The sequence below is a fragment of the Podarcis melisellensis genome, assembly GCF_964234715.1.
Source record: "Podarcis melisellensis genome assembly, chromosome: 11".
Taxonomy (NCBI): Eukaryota; Metazoa; Chordata; class Lepidosauria; order Squamata; family Lacertidae; genus Podarcis; species Podarcis melisellensis.
In genome coordinates, this window is record NC_138543.1 from 20,885,950 (window position 1) to 20,905,875 (window position 19,926).

The 19,926-nt window shown below is 42.3% G+C and overlaps 1 protein-coding gene across 5 annotated transcripts in view; it reads left to right on the top strand.

Moving 5' to 3' along the window:
• MCC (MCC regulator of WNT signaling pathway) overlaps positions 1-19,926 on the top strand; it is a 207,861-nt gene that overhangs the window by 46,099 nt on the left and 141,836 nt on the right. The window contains exon 1 of one of the 5 annotated variants that reach the window (XM_081930452.1): positions 18,449-19,133. The exons of the other annotated variants lie outside the window; for them this stretch is intronic. Coding sequence (XP_081786578.1) covers positions 18,936-19,133 — 198 coding nt within the window. The 5' untranslated portion in view covers positions 18,449-18,935. Of the gene's footprint in view, positions 1-18,448; positions 19,134-19,926 lie in introns of those variants that run through there. 5 annotated transcript variants of the gene reach the window in all.

The window sequence follows — 19,926 nt, forward strand, 5'->3', positions numbered from 1 at the left end:
CATTATGGATGTTCTTCAGAAAGCAGCCATAACTTAATAAGTTGTAGTACACTTGCTCTGTTGGGAGGAAATGGGATCTAGAATATCATCAGTACCGCAGTGCCAGTATTTTGGAACATATAAGGTAAAGGTAAAGGGACCCCTGACCATTAGGTCCAGTTGTGGCCGACTCTGGGGTTGTGGCGCTCATCTCGCTTTATTGGCCGAGGGAGCCAGCGTAGTGGCCAGCATGATTAAGCCGCTTCTGGCGAACCAGAGCAGCGTACGGAAACACCATTTAACTTCCCACCAGAGCGGTACCTATTTATCTACTTGCACTTTGACGTGCTTTCGAACTGCTAGGTTGGCAGGAGCAGGGACTGAGCAACGGGAGCTCACCCCGTCACGGGGATTCGAACAGCCAACCTTCTGATCGGCAAGTCCTAGGCTCTGTGGTTTAACCCACAGCGCCACCCGCGTCCCTCTTTGGAACATATAGTTCAACTTTATTTGCACCATTAACTTTTTAAAATGCTTCAGGGCTCTTCCTCTGAAGGTATTTGCCTTGCTCTGTTGCATTGCTCTAGACCTCGTGTGTGCAGGAACTTCTATACATTGAATGGAAGGAGAACTTTTGCTTGTGCATTTTGCTTCACTCATACACAGAGCTGTGGCCTTAGCTGAGATAAGTGGCAGCTCGCTTGTCAGGAAGCTTTAAGCTCTGTGGTGGCTGCTGACCACTGGACTGGGATTTCTCGTCCTGTTGCTGCTAATAAGGCTGTGACTTTCTGATCTCAGTGCAACTTTATCCCGAACAAACATGCATAGGATTATATATTTATGTAATTTAATACATTTCTTATCCTATCCTTTAATACTGGTCAGCTCACAAAATAATGAAAATAGAATCCCCCCCTCTCACAGTTTTAAAACAAAATTTAAAACCAATTTGCACAGTGTCTTTTGGCGTAGCTATTCCTGTCTACTGGAAATTGAAGGTCACCTATTACACAAGGTGGGATTTGATAAGAAATAGGTAAGAAATGTGCAGAAGTCTGTTGCCTTTTGCTTTGGAGGAGTGAATTATGAGCATATCTGAGTCGTTGTCTTCCCTGCTCTCATCTTACTCTTGTTCAGCTTATATATTTGTAAATAAAATAATATTATAAATCTCTAGTTACAGTTCCCTTCTTAAAAAAATGTGCCTTCAAAACTTCATATGACTTAGAGTTGTGAGAAGCATGAATATCTTGGTGATACAAATATTTCTCTTTCTGACTCATCTATATGTACAAAAAGCATTTGCTTTTGTTTTCCATACAAACATATTTCACGTATACAAAAATATACAGCCTGTTCAGTCCATCGGTCTCTTCTTGTGTATGATTTAATAGAGTGTTTCCTTTAAAATGGCATGTGATTTATTTCTGGAATCTTGCTTAATGGACTTTTTCATCACTGGTGGAGCGGGGAGGATTGCTTGACATCTGATTTGAATTTGCTTCCCTTGAATTTCCTGTGAAAGACCAATTGGGATTCTTTTACTCTGGGAGAAAAAATAAAAATTGAACAGTCCACAGACAGTGCTTTTATAAAGGAATAATTAGTAAGCAGGCTGTGTGTTCTTGTGCCAGGATCTAATTTTGTCTGGGCTTTGCATTGTCCATCGTACTGGAGTTTGCATGGATAATTTACATAAAAATCGAATGCTAAGCCTGAAATGCATTTGAAGACTTGGTTCTCAATTGTTTGTGCCTCTGCATTCAAAATGCCTTTAACGGTTTAAATTTTCAAAAAGAGTGTTTAGTGAAAAATACCCCACTAGTTCTGTAGAGACTGAAATGTAATAGTAGGTCAGAAGCTGGTTGTCTTAAAAAAAAGAAAGAAAGGGGGTGTCTGCTTATTAAGGGAAAATTGGGCGTGGTAGTGGTGGGGCATATTTATACAAAACCAATAAGTTTAAATCCTGCAAAAAATGACACAAGTTTGTCCAACGCAGAATTGTTTAATATACAGTGGTACCTCTGGTTACATACACTTCAGGTTACAGACGCTTCAGGTTACAGACTCTGCTAACCCAGAAATAGTACCTCAGGTTAAGAACTTTGCTTCAGGATGAGAACAGAAATCGTGCTCTGGCGGTGTAGTGGCAGCAGGAGGCTACATTAGCTAAAATGGTGCTTCAAGTTAAGAACAGTTTCAGGTTAAGAACAGACCCCCGGAACGAATTAAGTACTTAACCCGAGGTACCACTATACATATTTTACACACAAAGCAAGAAATTTGCCTGAAAATTTCTGTCTTAAGTGTTTTATTTCAAAATATTTATACAGTGGTACCTTGGTTTATGAACTTATTCTGTTCCTGAAGTCTGTTCTTAAACCAAATCTTTTCTTAAACCGAGGGGCGCTTTCCTTAATGAGGCTTCTTGCCGCCGGTGCCCTTCCATCATTTGGCTTCCATTCGTAGACTGAGGTAAAGTTTGCAAACTGGAACACTACTTCTGGTTTTGCAGAGTTCGTAAACTGAATAGTTCATAAACAGGATTGTTCGTAAACCGAGGTACCACTGTATACGGCTTAATTGTAAAAACCTCAAAGTGGAATGACTCATTTACGTGTCTCTTTTTTTTTAAGTGTCCATCACTAGAAAGAATGACAGACACTGGTTGTTGATGTATGCTAGCGTTCAGTGTACATGAACTCACTTTTGCTGTGTGTTTCATAATACCTAGTTTATCTCAGGGCTTCCCCCAGAAACCAGCCTCTAGTAAAGCGGCCTTTGCATGCTTTGTGTGTTTTAGTGTTCTAATGTTTCATAAATGTTTTATTCAATATATTCATATAGCTTTCCTATTCTGTGAACATTCACTACGAGGCTGCTCTCCCTTCTCCATCATGCCCAGAAGATAAAGGTAAAGGGACCCCTGACCATTAGATCCAGTCGTGACCGACTCTGGGGTTGCGGTGTTCATCTCACTTTATTGGCTGAGGGAGCCAGCGTACAGCTTCCGGGTCATGTGGCCAGCATGACGAAGCCGCTTCTGGTGAACCAGAGCAGTGCATGGAAATGCCATTTACTTTCCCGCCGGAGTGGTACCTATTTATCTACTTGCACTTTGACGTGCTTTCGAACTGCTAGGTTGGCAGGAGCAGGGACCGAGCAACGGGAGCTCACCCCGTCGCGGGGATTCGAACCGCCAACCTTCTGATCGGCAAGTCCTAGGCTCTGTGGTTTAAGCCCTTGCTCAGAAGGTAGGCAATCCTTTTCTCTCTCTTCAAGACGACCCACAGTATCACTCCCATGCTCTGAGCCAGGAACCATCTCCTTCAGAACAGCCAAATGTTGTATTTCAATGTGTGCTCTGTTCCTAAAAGGATATGCAAAATGAGCGAGAACTTCCGAAGTGTATCTTCTCAGAGACTGGTGCTTAATAACCTAGCATGCAACTGTATGTGCGGGTATGAATGGGCACCATAGATTCAAGAGTTGTGTTTTCCGTGAGGGAGAACTGTGCAGCAATCATATTGTCTTGGCAAGCAAGAATATGTCTTAGTACATGGGTATTCCATGCTGCCATTTATTTTGTGTTTGGAAATCTGGCTACAGAAGAGGGAGAGTTGAGAAGGAATGATTCCCTGCAATTGTCTTGGCTAGGACAAGCAGCCGTTTGGTTCTTCCACTCTCAGAAGGTCCATTTCAACGGCCATTTCACCTGGTCAAACATTTATGTAACCGTATTAAGCATTCGTGGCTGAATTTGCCAGCCATCCTATTCCCACCTCCTCCCTTCTATTCTTAAGTCTGCCTATAAGATTCTGAGCCTGCAGGTAGAGACTGTATTGCTTTTTAAAGGTTATGCAATGCCTAGAGAATGTTCAAGCACTAGAAAAATAAGTGTGTAGTTTTTACTCTGTTGTGGAGATGATTGCTGAAAAACGTTACTCCAGCCTTGGTGTATGTTTATGGCAACAATGTGATGTTTGGATGGTGATTACTTTGCAGTGCCATTTTTAGCAACTTAAAAACAACAACACATTATCTTTTTCTCTGTAGTCTGAGTGCTTTCATTCTGTACCACAGTTGTCGTCGGTGTGTGTATGTGTGTGTTTTAAAAAAAGGCAAACTGAATTTAATTTTTCATTCTTTGAAAATGCAGCTGTTTAGAGACTGCCTTCCTGCTGGCCTTGACATCTTGGGAGCACACCATGTTTTAAAAAGTGGAATTAAGTAGGAATTGAATACTGTATTGCATGATTGGCGTTGAGCTGAGACCAGTGTTAAATATTTTTTCCCCTCCCCAGCATCTGGAATAAACATTGGGGCATTGAAACTCTGTTTCTCACTGCTTTAAACAATAAATAACGTTTTAAACAGCTGTGTGACGATGAACAATGAATCTTTAGCATAGATGCAATCTCCCCTAATCTCCCATAGAAAACATCCTGGTGAGTTGAACCTCAAACTGCTAAACCTGTTGGTGGGAGGTAAAAAACAAAACCAAAAGGCTGTGCAAAGTCCTGTTTGGGCATCTGGTGCCACTGGTGCATCGGATAAGCACCTGGATTTTAAAACATGTTTCACATGTCCTTATTAAGACTGCAGTACAAGCATCCTCCATATCTGGTATCTCCTTGGCAGTTTGTGGTTGTTGTTTTTTTACTTTTTTATTGCTCTACATAGTTATGTAATAGGGTGCATACTAACTGCAGCTGATATTTTTGGCAAATGCCACACTTCGTCACTGATAGATTATAGAAACAGGCACTTTCCATGAAATCAAACATACATTTTCTGGTTGGCCTCTAGGTTCTTTTGATTTGCAGCCACTTTGGTTCTTCTGTGGGCTGCTGCGAATGGAGCTATGGTTTGCCTTAGCTTACTGTTGGAATGAGGGCTGATGGTTTGTCGTCTTTCTCACAAGCTGTTTGTTCTTGGTCTACAGCAGCAGCAGGACTGAAGGAGGAAAGTGGGCTGTGATCTCCTTTCTAGGACCCACACGTTTGCACTAAGCCATGGTTTGGCTTAGTATTATGTTACGAACTGAGCCCTTGTTATATACAGTAGTTTAAAAGTGAAGCATTGTGTTCGCTTGCCTGGGATCTGCTTGCCTTTCTTAAGCTTGTATTTGCTTTTCCTACAAATGCTTTGTGAGTATGTATGCAAAAGCTGTATTTACTTTTCTCATCTAGCAGCCTGCTAAAATCACTTGAGCATGCTGCCATGCTTTTGGAGTAGCAAAACCTTTCATCTGAGTTAGCTTCCTTGCTATTTACATATACCGTTGATTCTTTCATCTGGCTTCTTGTTTTTTTTCTAATCTTGGTTTTATTTGTGTTCATTAATCATTCTTAATCCAAACTCTGTTGTTTTTTCCAATCTAATCGTACATTAAAGCACTTTGTGTGACTTCAGCAATATCAAAATTGTGTTTGTTTCATTGTATGCCATTTATATTTGACCTGGCTTCGCAAGCCAGTAAACTGCAAGCAGAAATGGCATAACACTCAACCTTGCTTCTTTCTGTTGGAAGCCATTCTTTAGGATATAAGATGTGAACTTCCTTGTTTGTGTAAGTATTTTATTGCAAAGACATATTCTGATGGACTGTAACAGAATAATGCTATTCTCTCCCATTGCAAGCTCATAATCTGTGCTCTGACTTTCTGGAATATAGCCATGAATAATGTTTTCATTTTATGTGAAAGACTATTGTTACACACACACACCCCAATCTCTGAGCGGTGTGAGATTCCAGGGAGTTCCAGGCACGCTTTACCTAGGGTCTGTGTTTCCTTTCACAAAATGAGGTACAGCAGAGACTGTGGTGTCTTTAGGATATATGGTTTACTTGTTGTTGTTGTTTAGTCGTTTAGTCGTGTCCAACTCTTCGTGACCCCATGAACCAGAGCATGCCAGGCACTCCTGTCTTCCACTGCCTCCCGCAGTTTGGTCAAACTCATGTTGGTAGCTTCGAGAACACTGTCCAACCATCTTGTCCTCTGTCGTTCCCTTCTCCTTGTGCCCTCAATCTTTCCCAACATCAGGGTCTTTTCCTGGGTGTCTTCTCTTCTCATGAGGTGGCCAAAGTATTGGAGCCTCAGCTTCATGATCTGTCCTTCCAGTGAGCACTCAGGGCTGATTTCCTTAAGAATGGAGAGGTTTGATCTTCTTGCAGTCCATGGGACTCTCAAGAGTCTCCTCCAACACCATTATTCAAAAGCATCAATTCTTCGGCGATCAGCCTTCTTTATGGTCCAGCTCTCACTTCCATACATCACTACTGGGAAAACTATGGCTTTAACTATACGGACCTTTGTTGGCAAGGTGATGTCTCTGCTTTATGGTTTAGTTACACACATATATAACCTGAGCCTACAATAGAGAGATTCCCAGCATTACATTCCAGGAGGGTCTTGCTTCCTCCATAGGCGCAATTTAGGATTTAGAAAGACACCAGCCATGGCTCTGACTTTCTCTCTGACTTGCTGTATTTAACAGATGACAACTATTTTCCTCCAGCCCACATCATCCCCAACTGCAATCCTAAACTCTCCACTCTGCTTTGTCTCTGCTAACTATCTCAGAGCTCAGGGATGAGCTCCACCCATTTGCTGGCTGGCACAGAGTCTTTGCTTTACTGATAGCCCATCTCCCTATCTTGTCTGCCTGTCTCATAAACAAGAACTGGGGAACCTGTGTTCCCCTGCACCAGCTAGTAGAGGCCAAGGATGATGGGAATTGTAGTCTAGCATCATTTGGAAGGCCACAGGTTCCCTTTCCTTGTCTTTGGCAGCCAGGGAGTCTTGAATGGATTTGCCACCTTTGCTATCTAACTCGGTCTTCAAATACCCTGCCCAGTATAACACCTGTCTGGTATGGCGTTGGCATGCTTAGCTCTACAACTTTTAATATTTCTCCAGCTAGAAGTATATGCATGCTCTGTGGCCTATTTGAAATAAATATTCATATTAAATAAGCATTGATATCGGCTAAGTAAAACTTCACAACACCCATGCCATACAGAGGTTTTCCTCTCTCGTTGCTAGTAATGTTTATTGTTTGCCTCAAGGGTGTAAGCCAGTCGTGTTTGGAAAACTGGCAGCTGTAAGCGCAGCATCCCTATCACTCATCACATAACCATTGTAGGATTTACGGCCTTGTGAAATAACATGGGTGGTTTAGGGGGAAAAAGGTAAAGGACCCCTGACAGTTAAGTCCAGTTACAAACGTCTCTGGCGTTGCGGCACTCATCTTGCTTTACTGGCTGAGAGAGCAGAAGTTTGTCCGCAGACAGTTTTTCCGGGCCATGTGGTCAGCGAAGCCAGAGCAGTGCACGGAAACGGCGCTTACCTTCCCGCAAGAGCAGTACCTATGAGCTTTCGAACTGCTAGGTTGGCAGGAACAGGGACCAAACAACAGGAGCTCAACCCGTCACGGGGATTCAAACCGCCGACCTTCCGATCGGCAAGCCCAAAGCTCAGTGGTTTACACCACAGCAGCACCCGTGTCCCTCGAAACATGTGGGTAGCCTGTGCTTATTTTATAGTAGATCTGGCCAGAGCAGGAGAATCAAATAAAATCCTGTTCCAATAGCAGTTGCCCAAGAGAGGAATATTAAGGTTTTGTCACAATAATGATAGATACGAATTCTGTCTCCAGCAGGGAGTGAGAGGTTGCAAATGAATCTGTAGGCCTTGCGTGTGGAAGCATCCATACAATTAGCATATATTCTTGGGTGTTTATCCTCCGTAACTGAATTTTGTGACAGAGTTGAAGTGAAACTCTTGTAATTCACATCAGCCTTTGGTTTTATCTTCTGTGAATCATTACCCATACACAATGCTAGGATGCTAGGATCTGATTTTCGTTGTCATTTGTTCCAGTGGGAAAATACACCTGCCTTTCAAGGTAGCCCACATTTCCAGTTGTGTTCTATAATGTCCAAGAAAGACCAAGGCAATGCTGGATTTAGGGTGGTGCAGGCGGTTCTTCCGCACAGGTCACCGATCCAAGGGGGCGCAGAAGGAAAGAAAGGAATGAAAATAAATATTTGGAGGGCGGCCTTTTCTTGGCCTCACTTAGGGTGCCATATTGTCATAGTCTGCCCTGACCAAGGGCAACTTAAATGTGTATGTACCTACACTCCCAGCTCTCATTCAGTTAGTGTCATATATGCCTTGGCATATACTATCTTACTCTTGTGCCATCTGCCCATAACTCTTTCCCATCACCACAGATATAACTGCACTAATAACAAAATAAAAAGGGCAACTAGAAACTGCAGAGGAATACGGAATACCGGTTTAATATAATGCCTCTTTCAGAGATTGCTCTCTTATATGCACTTGTAGTTCCACTTCATCAGATTTGAATTAGCAAGTAAATGCTTCGGCTAAACGAAAATTGATTATAGGAATATGGATTTAGCAAATAGGCTTAAGATACAAAACTGTCCCTGCCTCTTTGAGAAGTATTTACAGTCTTAAGCTACAATGTCCAGCCAAGTACATGGACAGCTGTTTGTGGCTCTGGGAAGATAATTTGATCTTTCCAGACTCGGATAAAACTTGGATAAAAGTTATTATTTGCATTGAAAGTTTTCTTGTTTGTTTGGTGCTGGGAATCAAGTAAAATAGGTTCATGCATTGTGTTTATGTGACTCTTGCTCACCCCCGTTGTTTTATTCAGGGTTTTTTTCTAGGAAAGATTCAGAGTGGACATGGTTTGCCCAGGACTCATCTGCGTGGTTTTAAGATGTCGTATTTCTATCTCTTCAACTTAACTAGATCATGAAAGAAATACAGATGAGTATGAGAAAATATTAAACTACTTCGAGGACTCGCTACTTTAGCAGATGGTTGCCAATTCTACATCAGTGGTAGATTACCACATCAAAGTGTATTTCAAAAATGTTTGATAGTATATTTGTGTGCTATGCTTGAAAGGTCAACCTGTCATTCTCTGCCTTTGTGGTTGATCAGAGCTCAGAATGGCGGGTTCAGAGCGCTGTAAAAGGCGCATTTGTTCCGACAGCCTTTTTAAAATTTATATAACAGATGCTCTTAACTGAGGCTTTTAATTGAATCTCTGCTATGGTATTGAGGTTTTTCCATTATAGGGAAGTAATGCAACTTTCATCAAAGAAAACAGTGGTGCTTGACCAGCATTTGCGGATGGATTGATGTTGTAATTTGTGTTGTTAAAGAACATACATGGTACCAAGCTGAGCGTGTCTATAATGTACACATGTGGATGGAGATAAGCAAGTAGTGATTTTTGTGCACGCTTTCAGTTACGGCTGTAAACCTCAGGTTTTATGTGCATTATGTTTCAGATTGCAGGTGGGATTTTCATGTTTCCTGCCCAGTAGCATATAAGCTCTTTAGAATGCACAAAGTAGAAGGGGTTTGAATAATCACAGCCTCCCAAAACAACTGCTTTAGCTAAACATCCAGTTATCTGCAAGATATTGACTAAGAATTGATCTGATTTAAGCAAGTGCTCCTATTACTGGGGGAAAGTGCAGGTGCACTTTTAAAAATTCTATCTGGTTTAGGAATAGTGCTGTTTTGTATCCTGCAGTTCATCTAAGCACAGAAAAAGGACATGGGTGGCACTGTGGGTTAAACCACAGAGCCTAGGACTTGCCGATCAGAAAGTCGGCGTTTCGAATCCCCGTGGCGGGGTGAGCTCCCGTTGTTCAGTCTCTGCTCCTGCCAACCTAGCAGTTCGAAAGCGCGTCAAAGTGCAAGTAGATAAATAGGTACCACTCCAGCGGGAAAGTAAATGGTGTTTCCGTGCGCTGCTCTGGTTTGCCAGAAGTGGCTTAGTCATGCTGTCCACATGACCTGGAAGCTGTATGCTGGCTCCCTCGGCCAATAAAGCGAGATGAGCGCCGCAACCCCAGATTCGTCCGTGACTGGACCTAATGGTCAGGGGTCCCTTTACCCTTTACCTTTATAACTTTAAAAAAAAAGTTTTTAAGCATGTGGGCCATTTTTAAAATTTGATTGTAGATCATCTGGAGACGATAATGTTGGTTTTCTGGGGGGGGGGACGACTGAATTGGGGATTTTAATCTGCCCCCCCCCCTGCAAATTAGGATAGTTTGCATCAGATAAATTTCTGATACCATAGAGCAGTGCTTCCCAAACTTGGGTCTCTAGCTGTTTTTGGACTACAGTTCCCATTATCGCATGACCACTGGTCCTGCTAGCTAGAGATGAAGGGAGTTGTAGTCCCTAGAACAAAGGCAATCAATGTGGTGGCCTCTTTTGCCATGAGACAAAAGGGGAAGTGTCGTCCTACCTGAGGCAGCTGTTTCCCTTTGCCTCACAGGTGGACCAGCCTGGTGGTGCCCTCCAGATGTTTTGGACTAGCAACTACTATAATCCTCTACCATTATCCTTGATGGTTGAGGCTGATGGGAGGTTGTGACTGATACGGAGAGCGTCACGTTGGCTACCCCTGACCTAGAGAATGTTCTAATTTCACCTGTTTATTTAGTAAACAACGATAAACGAAACTGCCAAGCTTTCCTCATGCTGTATTTGCAATGGACATCCATTCATAGAATCCTAGAATTCATTCTTACTAATGAACTTGTGAAACAGGAAAATTACCATGCCCCCCCCCAAAAAAGCACAAGAATATTTTTCACAGCATTTGCAGTCCCACATCACTGACTAGAGAAGTGTATTTTTGGATAGCCTGCATAAAAGAAATAGAGACTCACAGGAAGAATTCCAGGGAAGAGACAGGACGCTGCTCCTTGTCCTGCCAATGACAATAAGAAGCAGAACTAGTTTGGCAAAATAAGTACTGTATAGGGAAACTATACTTAATTTATGTACCTCACAGAATTTTTATCCCCCAGGCACACAAAGCCTTATTTTCACCTCTCCTGATATATGTCTAAGAAAGACAGAGCATAATGTTTATGTGTGGTGCTTAACTGTAGTGGATCAGTTGTAAAGAAATTTTACAGGCTCTCAAAAGAGGCTGGATAGTTGATGCTATTATAAAGAGAAAGCAGGGAAGGAATTGGTGTACATACTTCAGGAATTGGACACAGGGTTGACTTCCAGGAAAAGTGAGTCACCTTCTCTGACTGAAAATGTGAACTGGGTGGAACCGTGCAGATTCAGGTCCTACAGTCATTGTTCTCTTTTGTACTGTGTATTGGCAAAGGCAAATTTTAAGAAAACATTTATTTTTTTAGGTCACTTTACACATTTTATTGCGTTCAAATTTTCCATGCTGTGAGTAGAGTTCACTTACAGTATGTAGTCTGAGGAAGTGGGGGAGTGTAAGGACTGAACACTTGAGAGAGGTGCTTAGAATAGCCCTACAATATAGTCTAAAAATGAAGCTGTGAGGCAGGTTTGAATTTACAGCCCCCCACACCTAACAAGAGCATTCCTCAGGTTGTAGCGAAGCTCAGTCTACTTAAATTGTCCACTTAAGCTTCCTCCCAGCCTAAATCTGGTGCTCAGTTGCATGCAGAAGTGTTGCACTCTGTTGACTTCTGTAGAGGTATGTTGAGTATTTCAAAAATCCAATTAAGTACTGTTTTCATATGAAATAAGAATGCCTTGGCTGCTGCTATATTTTCTTTTGTGCGTGGGTGTGAAAAGGTTTGGGTTGGTGCACAATCACAGCTACCATTGCTTTAAAGAATGCACATGTTAGCTGTTTTTGAGAGGTGCTGACTTACCTTAGAGTAAGCCCCATAGAATCCAATGGAACTTCTGTTGGCAGACATGCATAGGATTGCTCTAACTCTTGAGGCTCTCTCTCATATACACACACACACACACACTAAAAAAAACCCTCAGTGCTGTTTCTTTTCAGGACATGAGGATCTAAAGAACAAGATGGAAATTGTAAAAATCTTTGTCAAGCCAACAATCTCGAAAGCTTTTTGCTATACTGATTTATTCATATTGATCTCTTTGATCATCATTTCAAGCTCTCTTAACCTAGCATCTTTTCTCTTTAGAATGTCTAGCGGATAACTCCATTGGAGCACATGAATATATATTTTTTTCCTCCTAAAAAGTAAGGAGAAATGTGTGTGCGTCTAATGGAGCGCATGCAGGCTGCGCAGCTATCCCAGAAGCCAGCAGAGCAAGAGAGAGAGCTGCGCAGCGCCTCTTGTTCTGCTGGCTTCCCAGCGAAGCGGGAGGAGGAATGGAAGGGAGCCCTTATGGAGCCCCTTCGGTTCCTCCTCCCACTTCACTGAAGAGGCGACGCGCAGCTATTGCTGAACCCAGCAGAGCAAGAGTGAGAGCTGTGTAGCGCCTCTTGGTCTGCTGGCTTCCCAGCGAAGCAGGATGAGGGACGGAAGGGGCTCCGTAAGGGCTTCCCGCTTCACTGGGAAGCCATCAGAACAAGAGGTGCTGCGCAGCTCTTTCTCTTTCTCTGCTGGCTGCAGCGATAACTGCGCAGCTTGCTCTGGCTTTTCAGGGAGGTGGGAGAAGGGACAGAGGGCAGCCCTTCAGTCCCTTCTCTCACCTCCTGGAAAAGCCAGCAAGAGCCGCTCTATCTTTGAAGAGCCGCGCCGAGCGAGCGTGTCCGCGGCTCTTGCTGGCTTTTCTTGTTCTCCTCCTCTAAAAACTAGGTGCATCTTATGGCCGGGTGCGTCTTATAGAGCGAAAAATACAGCACTTTAGCAAACTTAACCAGTGGTATAGCTCAGAAAATTGAAAACTTTGCCTCTGTAAATTTTACATGTAGGATAATGGCTTTCGGTTGGGGCAAAATGCTTCCCGTAGTTGTTCATACAGATCTCAGTTGTTTTTGGTTCTTAACTAAAAAGCTAGCTAGCGATCCAGCTGTTGTTAATAATTTTAGTTTTGAAGTAGGAAAATATCCTTTGAGAGGAGTGGTTCTTTTCTTCATTTTTATGGAAAAACCCTTTCACTGCGATTGCTTCATTTTAAAGGACAAAAGCCCATTGCTATTTCCACAGCAGGGAGACAGATTATGATTACGGCCATAGTGCTGCGTATGGGTAAGATACTGCTTTCATCTTTGTGGGAAGCAATCAAAATAAGCAATTCCAATTTCAGGAAGGGCAATTGCTGTTCTGTGGATAGTTTGTTATGTAATCTGGTTGATATGCCCAAGTGAATTCCTTTAAGTTAAAACAAAAGGTTCTAATTTTAGGTGCTAGGTATTCATATTTCTATACTTAAAGCGGCGTATACAATCAGGCAAGAGAAGGTGAACTTCATGGCTTATTGGCATTGCAAACAAGATGCTGTGGTGTGTGTGTGTGTGTGTGTGTGTGTTTGTGCGCAAGAGAGAGAAGGTGGAGGGGTGCATTTTTGTGCTAAAAAGAAGGGAGGTGGTTATTTTGTTGTGCTCGCATCCTTAAGCCCAGTGTACTTCCTGGAGCAGACACCATAACTTGAGGACCTATCGATTCAAGCGGTAAAAGAGAGAAAACATAAGGGGAGGAGTTGAGACATCATCTGTGAAATCATGTAAAGGAAGGTCCCTGTAGATGTTCTTCTGTCAGCATGAGAACCACGTACCCACATGGGTGCAGGGGTGCTTAAATGACCAACTGTTTGGGCAGAGCTTGACTGCATGTGTCTAATGGGTAGCAACCCCACATCTATCATTGTATCCAGAGATGTAGATGTGTGTGTCTTTTGCATTGTTAATATTACTTACCTTTAAATGAATTCAATGGATTTTATTGATAATGTTAATCTTTCTGGTAAACCACTTAGAAACTACAATCATATTTTTTGAATGAATAAAATCTAAAGGGTACTGGATAGTACCCAGCTGGTACCACTCCACTGACTAAATGTATCTGCCAATATGATGGATTTCGTGTTATTAAAAAGGGGAAAAGAGAAGGCTAAAATACATAAAAGTTGGCATACCAAGAATCTGAGAAACTTAACAGATGTCAATAATAATTGCACTACACAAAATGATACATTTTAAGGAATGAAAAGGATAAAAAGAATAATTTAAGGGAAACATAGTTTTACATTCTTAACAAGGAAGGATGCAGAAAGCCTGCTCTGCTTCTCCGGGAAGCGTTTTGCCATTCTACGTTATTTTCTGTTAACAGGTGGTGGTCCAACAGATACCAGATAATTTGAGAATGAAATGGACGGACTGATTTTGGCAGATTAATAAATGGTTTGGTGGCATGAAATATTGGAAAAGGGAAACTAATACCAACTGTGAAGCAGATTAACTTGGGCAGAGACATGACATTTTAAGTAGATTTAGTATTCCAAGTGTGCCAGAGTGGCCAGGAAACTGATTGAAGTGCAGTTAGTGTAATGGGATTTCCCACCCTTATATTTTACTTTTCCATTTTATTTTCCAAGGCACTGATGTCTGAGGCTTACTTTCTGTTGAGAGTTACTGTACTCTGGACAGAGCACGGCCTTTATGAGAGACCTGTAGTTTGCAGCTTTTCCTTTCAAAATACTTGCAAGTGGTGATGTGATGGGATGATGAGCTGCTTGTGCGTAAAAGCTTAGTCCCTCAGAGTTTGGCCAGGTTAGCAAACCTCTGTCTATAACGGAGCCCCTTAAGCATGGCTCCGTCAATCGCTGGCAGAATCCGACAGTGGGCGTTTACGGAATCTCTTCCAACATAAAAGCTCCTTAACGGAAACGCGTCTTCTGGACTCTCGGCGCGACAGTTTCCGGCGAAGAGTGGGTGTCCCTATAGGAGGTCCTGAAACCTCCCCACTGTTTTCGCTGGAAGTGTCTCTGAGCCATCCCTCCGACTCACTTTCCCTTGGAGCTCCTTCTCTCCCCCTGCTGGTTCCCTCTTCTGCTGCTAAGTCTCTCCTAACCTCCGTGAGCCCTTCCACCTCCTGTCCTTCCGATGGCAGTTCCCTGACAGGTGATAAGGAAAGGATTAGATCAGTACTAATGGAAAAACTCAATGAAACCCACATAACTGATGTCCATGTTGTAAGGATTTAAAACCCTTTTCTCCATGGGTAGTAGTGTCTTTAATTGGCAGAGATCTTCTCTTACTGTGACCACTTCTCCATTCATACCTTGTGGACATCCCATTTCAGGAAGAACGAGGATAATACATGGTCACTGAACTGAATATATGGAGGTCCTCTGAGTTTCATTAGAATCAAAACTAATTCTTACTAACAAGAGAAAAACATTGTTTTGGTAAATACATGTGATTGCTATCTGTGGGTCCCACCCCCCATCAGAAACCTAACGTTCTGTTCCTAGAAGTGTAAGCCATTGACACTGGCACATATGGTGTTGATACATGTGTTGGAATATTGCTCAAATTACATTGTTGAGTGCTTAGACAGAACTCAATAAAATTTACAACAAATTGAATACCTACTCTTGTACATGACTATGAAGAGTGCAGTCTTAAATTACATTGGCAATACAGTATGAGCAATTTCAAATATGGATACTTCATAATTAGCATTGATTTGTGTTTAACTCTATTTCTAATGAACTGTTAATGATAAATATTAATTAAATTGAATCAAAACTGGTTGTATCTTACGCATCTTGGACCTTGTTATTTGTTAAACTTTCATAATGCATATAGTACATAATGATGAAAACTGAATTCCTTAATTGACTTATCTTTATATTTATGTAGCATACTTTAAGGAAAAGCTATTTTCCACTTCAGCAGATGGCTCTCTCAGGACCTGGCTCTTCATGATGATTAATGGTTGCTTTTCAGATACTAAGGTGCTTTCTTCAGTCAAACATCTATTTCCCTTTGTCTACACCACTCCTATGTTTTTACTTTCTGCGTTCAAATAAGATTTCGGTGTTATCTGGTTAGGTCCAGTGACATGATATCAGGTGAAGGTCACCACTTCAGTCATTAGGCTCGGGAAAAGGTTTGGAACCTGACGAATGAATAGGAAAACAACCTGAATGTAGACCCAAATACTATGATTATATGGTCAGATAAGAGGGATAAGATGTCTTCTTTCTGCTGATGCAGACTTACAGTAAGGCTGAGCTTAAAACCAGGAAGTGAGATTTGTCAGGATCTGGAAGACCTGGGGAGTCTTTAGGACACCAGCAGGAAAATAGTTGTGGTTTCCTCCGGAGGAAAGCTGTTTTTCCTCTAGCAAGTCCATAACAAACCAGATGAAAAGTACTGGGACATCCTATAAGCAATGGCACAGCTAGTTAATTTTAGACCTTGGACTTAATGGTCTTATGGCACATACACTGCTTTAGATGTACTACTCCTTCAGTCCTGGAATGCAAAATTAACAATTCTCTTGTCTGCCCTTTCCCTGCCACACGAAATAGTTCAGGGTGGTTTACTTTAGACAAAAAGGGATTGTGAAGAGCTCCAAAAGGTTTTATCCAAATTGGGTCAATGGGCAGTAAAGTGGTGAATGTGATTTAATGTAAAGGTAAAGGGACCCCTGACCATTAGGTCCAGTCGTGGCTGACTCTGGGGTTGCGGCGCTCATCTCACTTTACTGGCCGAGGGAGTCAGCGTACAGCATCCAGGTCATGTGGCCAGCATGACTAAGCCACTTCTGGCGAACCAGAGAAGCACACAGAAACGCCGTTTACCTTCCCGCCAGAGCGGTACCTATTTATCTACTTGCACTGTGTGCTTTCGAACTGCTAGGTTAGCAGGAGCAGGGACCGAGCAATGGGAGCTCACCCTGTCGCGGGGATTCGAACCGCTGACCTTCTGATCGGCAAGCCCTAGGCTCTGTGGTTTAACCCACAGTGCCACCCGCGTCCCTGTGATTTAATGTATTTAAGCATAAATACAAGGGGCAAAAAACCCCAACAAATTTTACATGTATCCTAACAAGGTCTGGACAGATAAGGACTGATCAAGAATGAGACTTTGGGATTGTTGTGGATAGATCTACGAAGTGTAGATGTTGTGAAAGAGGTGAATTTCATGGTTTCTTTCTGTAGATACATTGAACTATTGCTACATGCAACTTATGCAAATAGCTTAGGTTTGTCAGCATTTCCATAGAAGTAGGGCATGCCTACATACAAGTATCTCTGTTTAGGGTGGTTGATGGTCAGTATCTGTTTTTTGTCAAAGTTCTGCTGAAATAGTAATGTAAAAGCAAATTCTAGCAGATGTTAATATACTATATGTTTTTTTCATTTAATCAAATTAGAGTTATGGCGATTTAATTTTCCATCCAGCGTGTGCCTTTTTCATAGGAGACGGGTGATAGTCTACAGGAAATTAAAGCGTGCAATTCCTTTGCGTAAGATAAGTCCTTGTACAGATACTCTCACCCTATCATTTGACTCTAGCAAAAGGAGGGACGCACCCATGTTTATGACTTTTTATAAAGCATTATGATGCTACTTGCTGTTGGGTGTGTGTGACAGCCTCTTTTTAAAAGAAGTAATATATGATGCTGAACTTATTGCTTTTTGTGTATTTTGCAACCTGCTCCAATTGTCTAGTAGCTAGGCAGCACACATAGGACAGTGTATAATATACCAAATAAAATATCTTACTTTGCTTTCCATATATTTTGTATTTTTCTCTCCCTGTGAATTTCCAAGATGAATAGTGCAATCAGGTTGGAAGAGGGAGAGTTAGATGCTACAATTTTATGCATTTGGTGTTGTATTTTGATGATTGTGTTATTTTGGTTTCCATACACTTAAAGGCTCATGACCAAGTAAGAACTTGGTTTGTTTGATTTTGAGAAGTATGTTTTTCATTTGCACTGAAATCAAAGCACAAAAGGGGTGGCTTCAACACCACCATGTATTTTAAAAACCATTTGCTTTTGCCTTTTTTGGTGCACAGAAAAGTACTTACCGTAGCTCACGTGAAACATGTTTGGGGAAACTTCTTGTAAAGAAAGGTGAAGAAACCTTTATAAACCAGTAAATCAAATCAACTGGATCTCTGAACACCACACACACACACACACAAAAACACAACAACAGCAGTCTATCAAAATAATGTTTAGGTTTTCAGAGCTGCTTTCTGTAGGAATTGGGGTTTTGAACGGAAGGCAGATTTCACACTGTTTCCTGCTTTCGAGTGCTTGCTTACCTCGCAAGTCATTAAAAAAATAATAATTGTGTTTTAAGTCTTTGGCTTCATGTGAAGAAAGCAGCACCGAAGCGCTTGGAAATTCCAGTAAGGTCTGCCCTAAATACTTGTTAAGTTTTTATTTGGAAGCTTCCTCCTGAATCACAAAAGGGGAAGTTCATTTAATGGGGAAATAAAAAGAACTTGCAGCAAGGTCACCTAGGTGGCTTCTCCTCTTGCTTTATTTGGTTTGCTTTGCACTTTGGAACACAGCAACTTGCAATTAGCACGCAGAATTCTGGAAAGGACGCCTGCAATTCCAAAGTGAGCTTTCTGTAGCATGTGTGCCTCCTTCCTTCCTTCCTCCCCCCCTCCCCATTCTCTCAGTCCCTCCTCCCTTTCGTACCGCCTCTTCCATGCACCCTGTAGCCAGCAGCAAGACAGCTGTGTTTGATCATAAACCACTTACAACTCCAGGCTCCCTTTGGAAAGGGGAAACTTTGGAGCGAGCAGCTCGTTGCGTCTTGTGTCCTGTTCTGTCCTCCACCTCCCGATCGGATCTAACCAGCGCTCTTTGAGTGGGTTTGGATGCTGTGAGTGCCTATGGGGCTCCCAAATTTTTTTCAGATGCGCTGAACTCATTTGGGAGATGCTTCCTCTCCCCCCCCCCCCGCTACGATCTAGCTGCGAGGGGAGAATGAAGACCTAAGACGGAAGCCCAGCTCTCCTAGGCAGTTTTTAGTAGCCAGGAGAGAGATCGTTACGGCTCGTCTGCACTCCTGTCTGGCTGTGCACTCTGCAGTGTTTAAATGAGTATCTTGCAGCAATGGATTGTTTGTGAAACGGCAACCAGCTCTCCCCCCCTTTTTTTTGCCTCTTTAGGAGAACCCTGTGCATTGTTAATTTTTTTTTAAGGCTAAATGTTGAGTGAAAATGGCTGTCTAGAGCAAAATGTGCAAGACAGGAAAAGCTCAGAGACGGAGGGGGTGTTGAATCTTCTGGAGCAGAGCTTGGAAACCTTAAAATCCATAGAAAGCAGCCAAGCCCTGGAAAGTCTAATCATGAATTCTGGAGTTGCCATGAAATATGGAAATGACTCCTCCGCAGAACTGAACGAGGTAAGCTGCTTTATTAAACGTCCTTGTGTGTTTTTTTCCACGCTTCTTGGGTTTTGTTTTCCGAATAGAGTGTCTCCCTTTTGCGGGGGGGGGGGGTTGGTGGGTTATCCACTCTGGAAGGCAATGCAATTAAACATTAACGGGTGAATGTGCCCTTGTTCAAACTTGCAGTGCTGCCCAGGAAATGATGTGAGATTTGAATTGTAAGGATTACGTGGTAAAGGGCAAACGATTGCAACTGTACAGAGGTCCGCCTCTCCTCCCCCCCCCCAACTTGGCATCCTACTGCAAGGAATCCTTTCCCCCCACCTCCGGAGTGCAGCATTTTCAACACAGCATTCCTTTCTGCAGTAGGTAAACCAAGCAGAGTGAGATCCCCGTTGAAATCAAGCAGATGGCAGCTAATTTAGAATGGGAAATAAAATAAAATATTAAGACAGCAGCTTCAGCAAGAAATCATGTTACACAGTTGATTTGTATTAAGGCACACTTGGTTTAAATGCATACAATTTTACCTGGTTGGTGGAAGAAATAAGTCCTGATAAGTGTTTCTTGTTTTTTTTCTTGCTGGGCCAGTATTACACTGTTCATCTTAAGTTGTTCCAAATTTTTATTCTCTTTTCTGAGTGCATGCCAGTATTTTATGACTAAGACTAAAATCTTGTGCATGCTTACTCAGGAGGAAGTACCATTGAAGTATCCGAGACTTATTTCCAAGTCAACCTTCACACTATGCTGCACGTCATTGTAACTCTCCAGATCTGATGGCTACTAAAATGCCACGGGGCATATC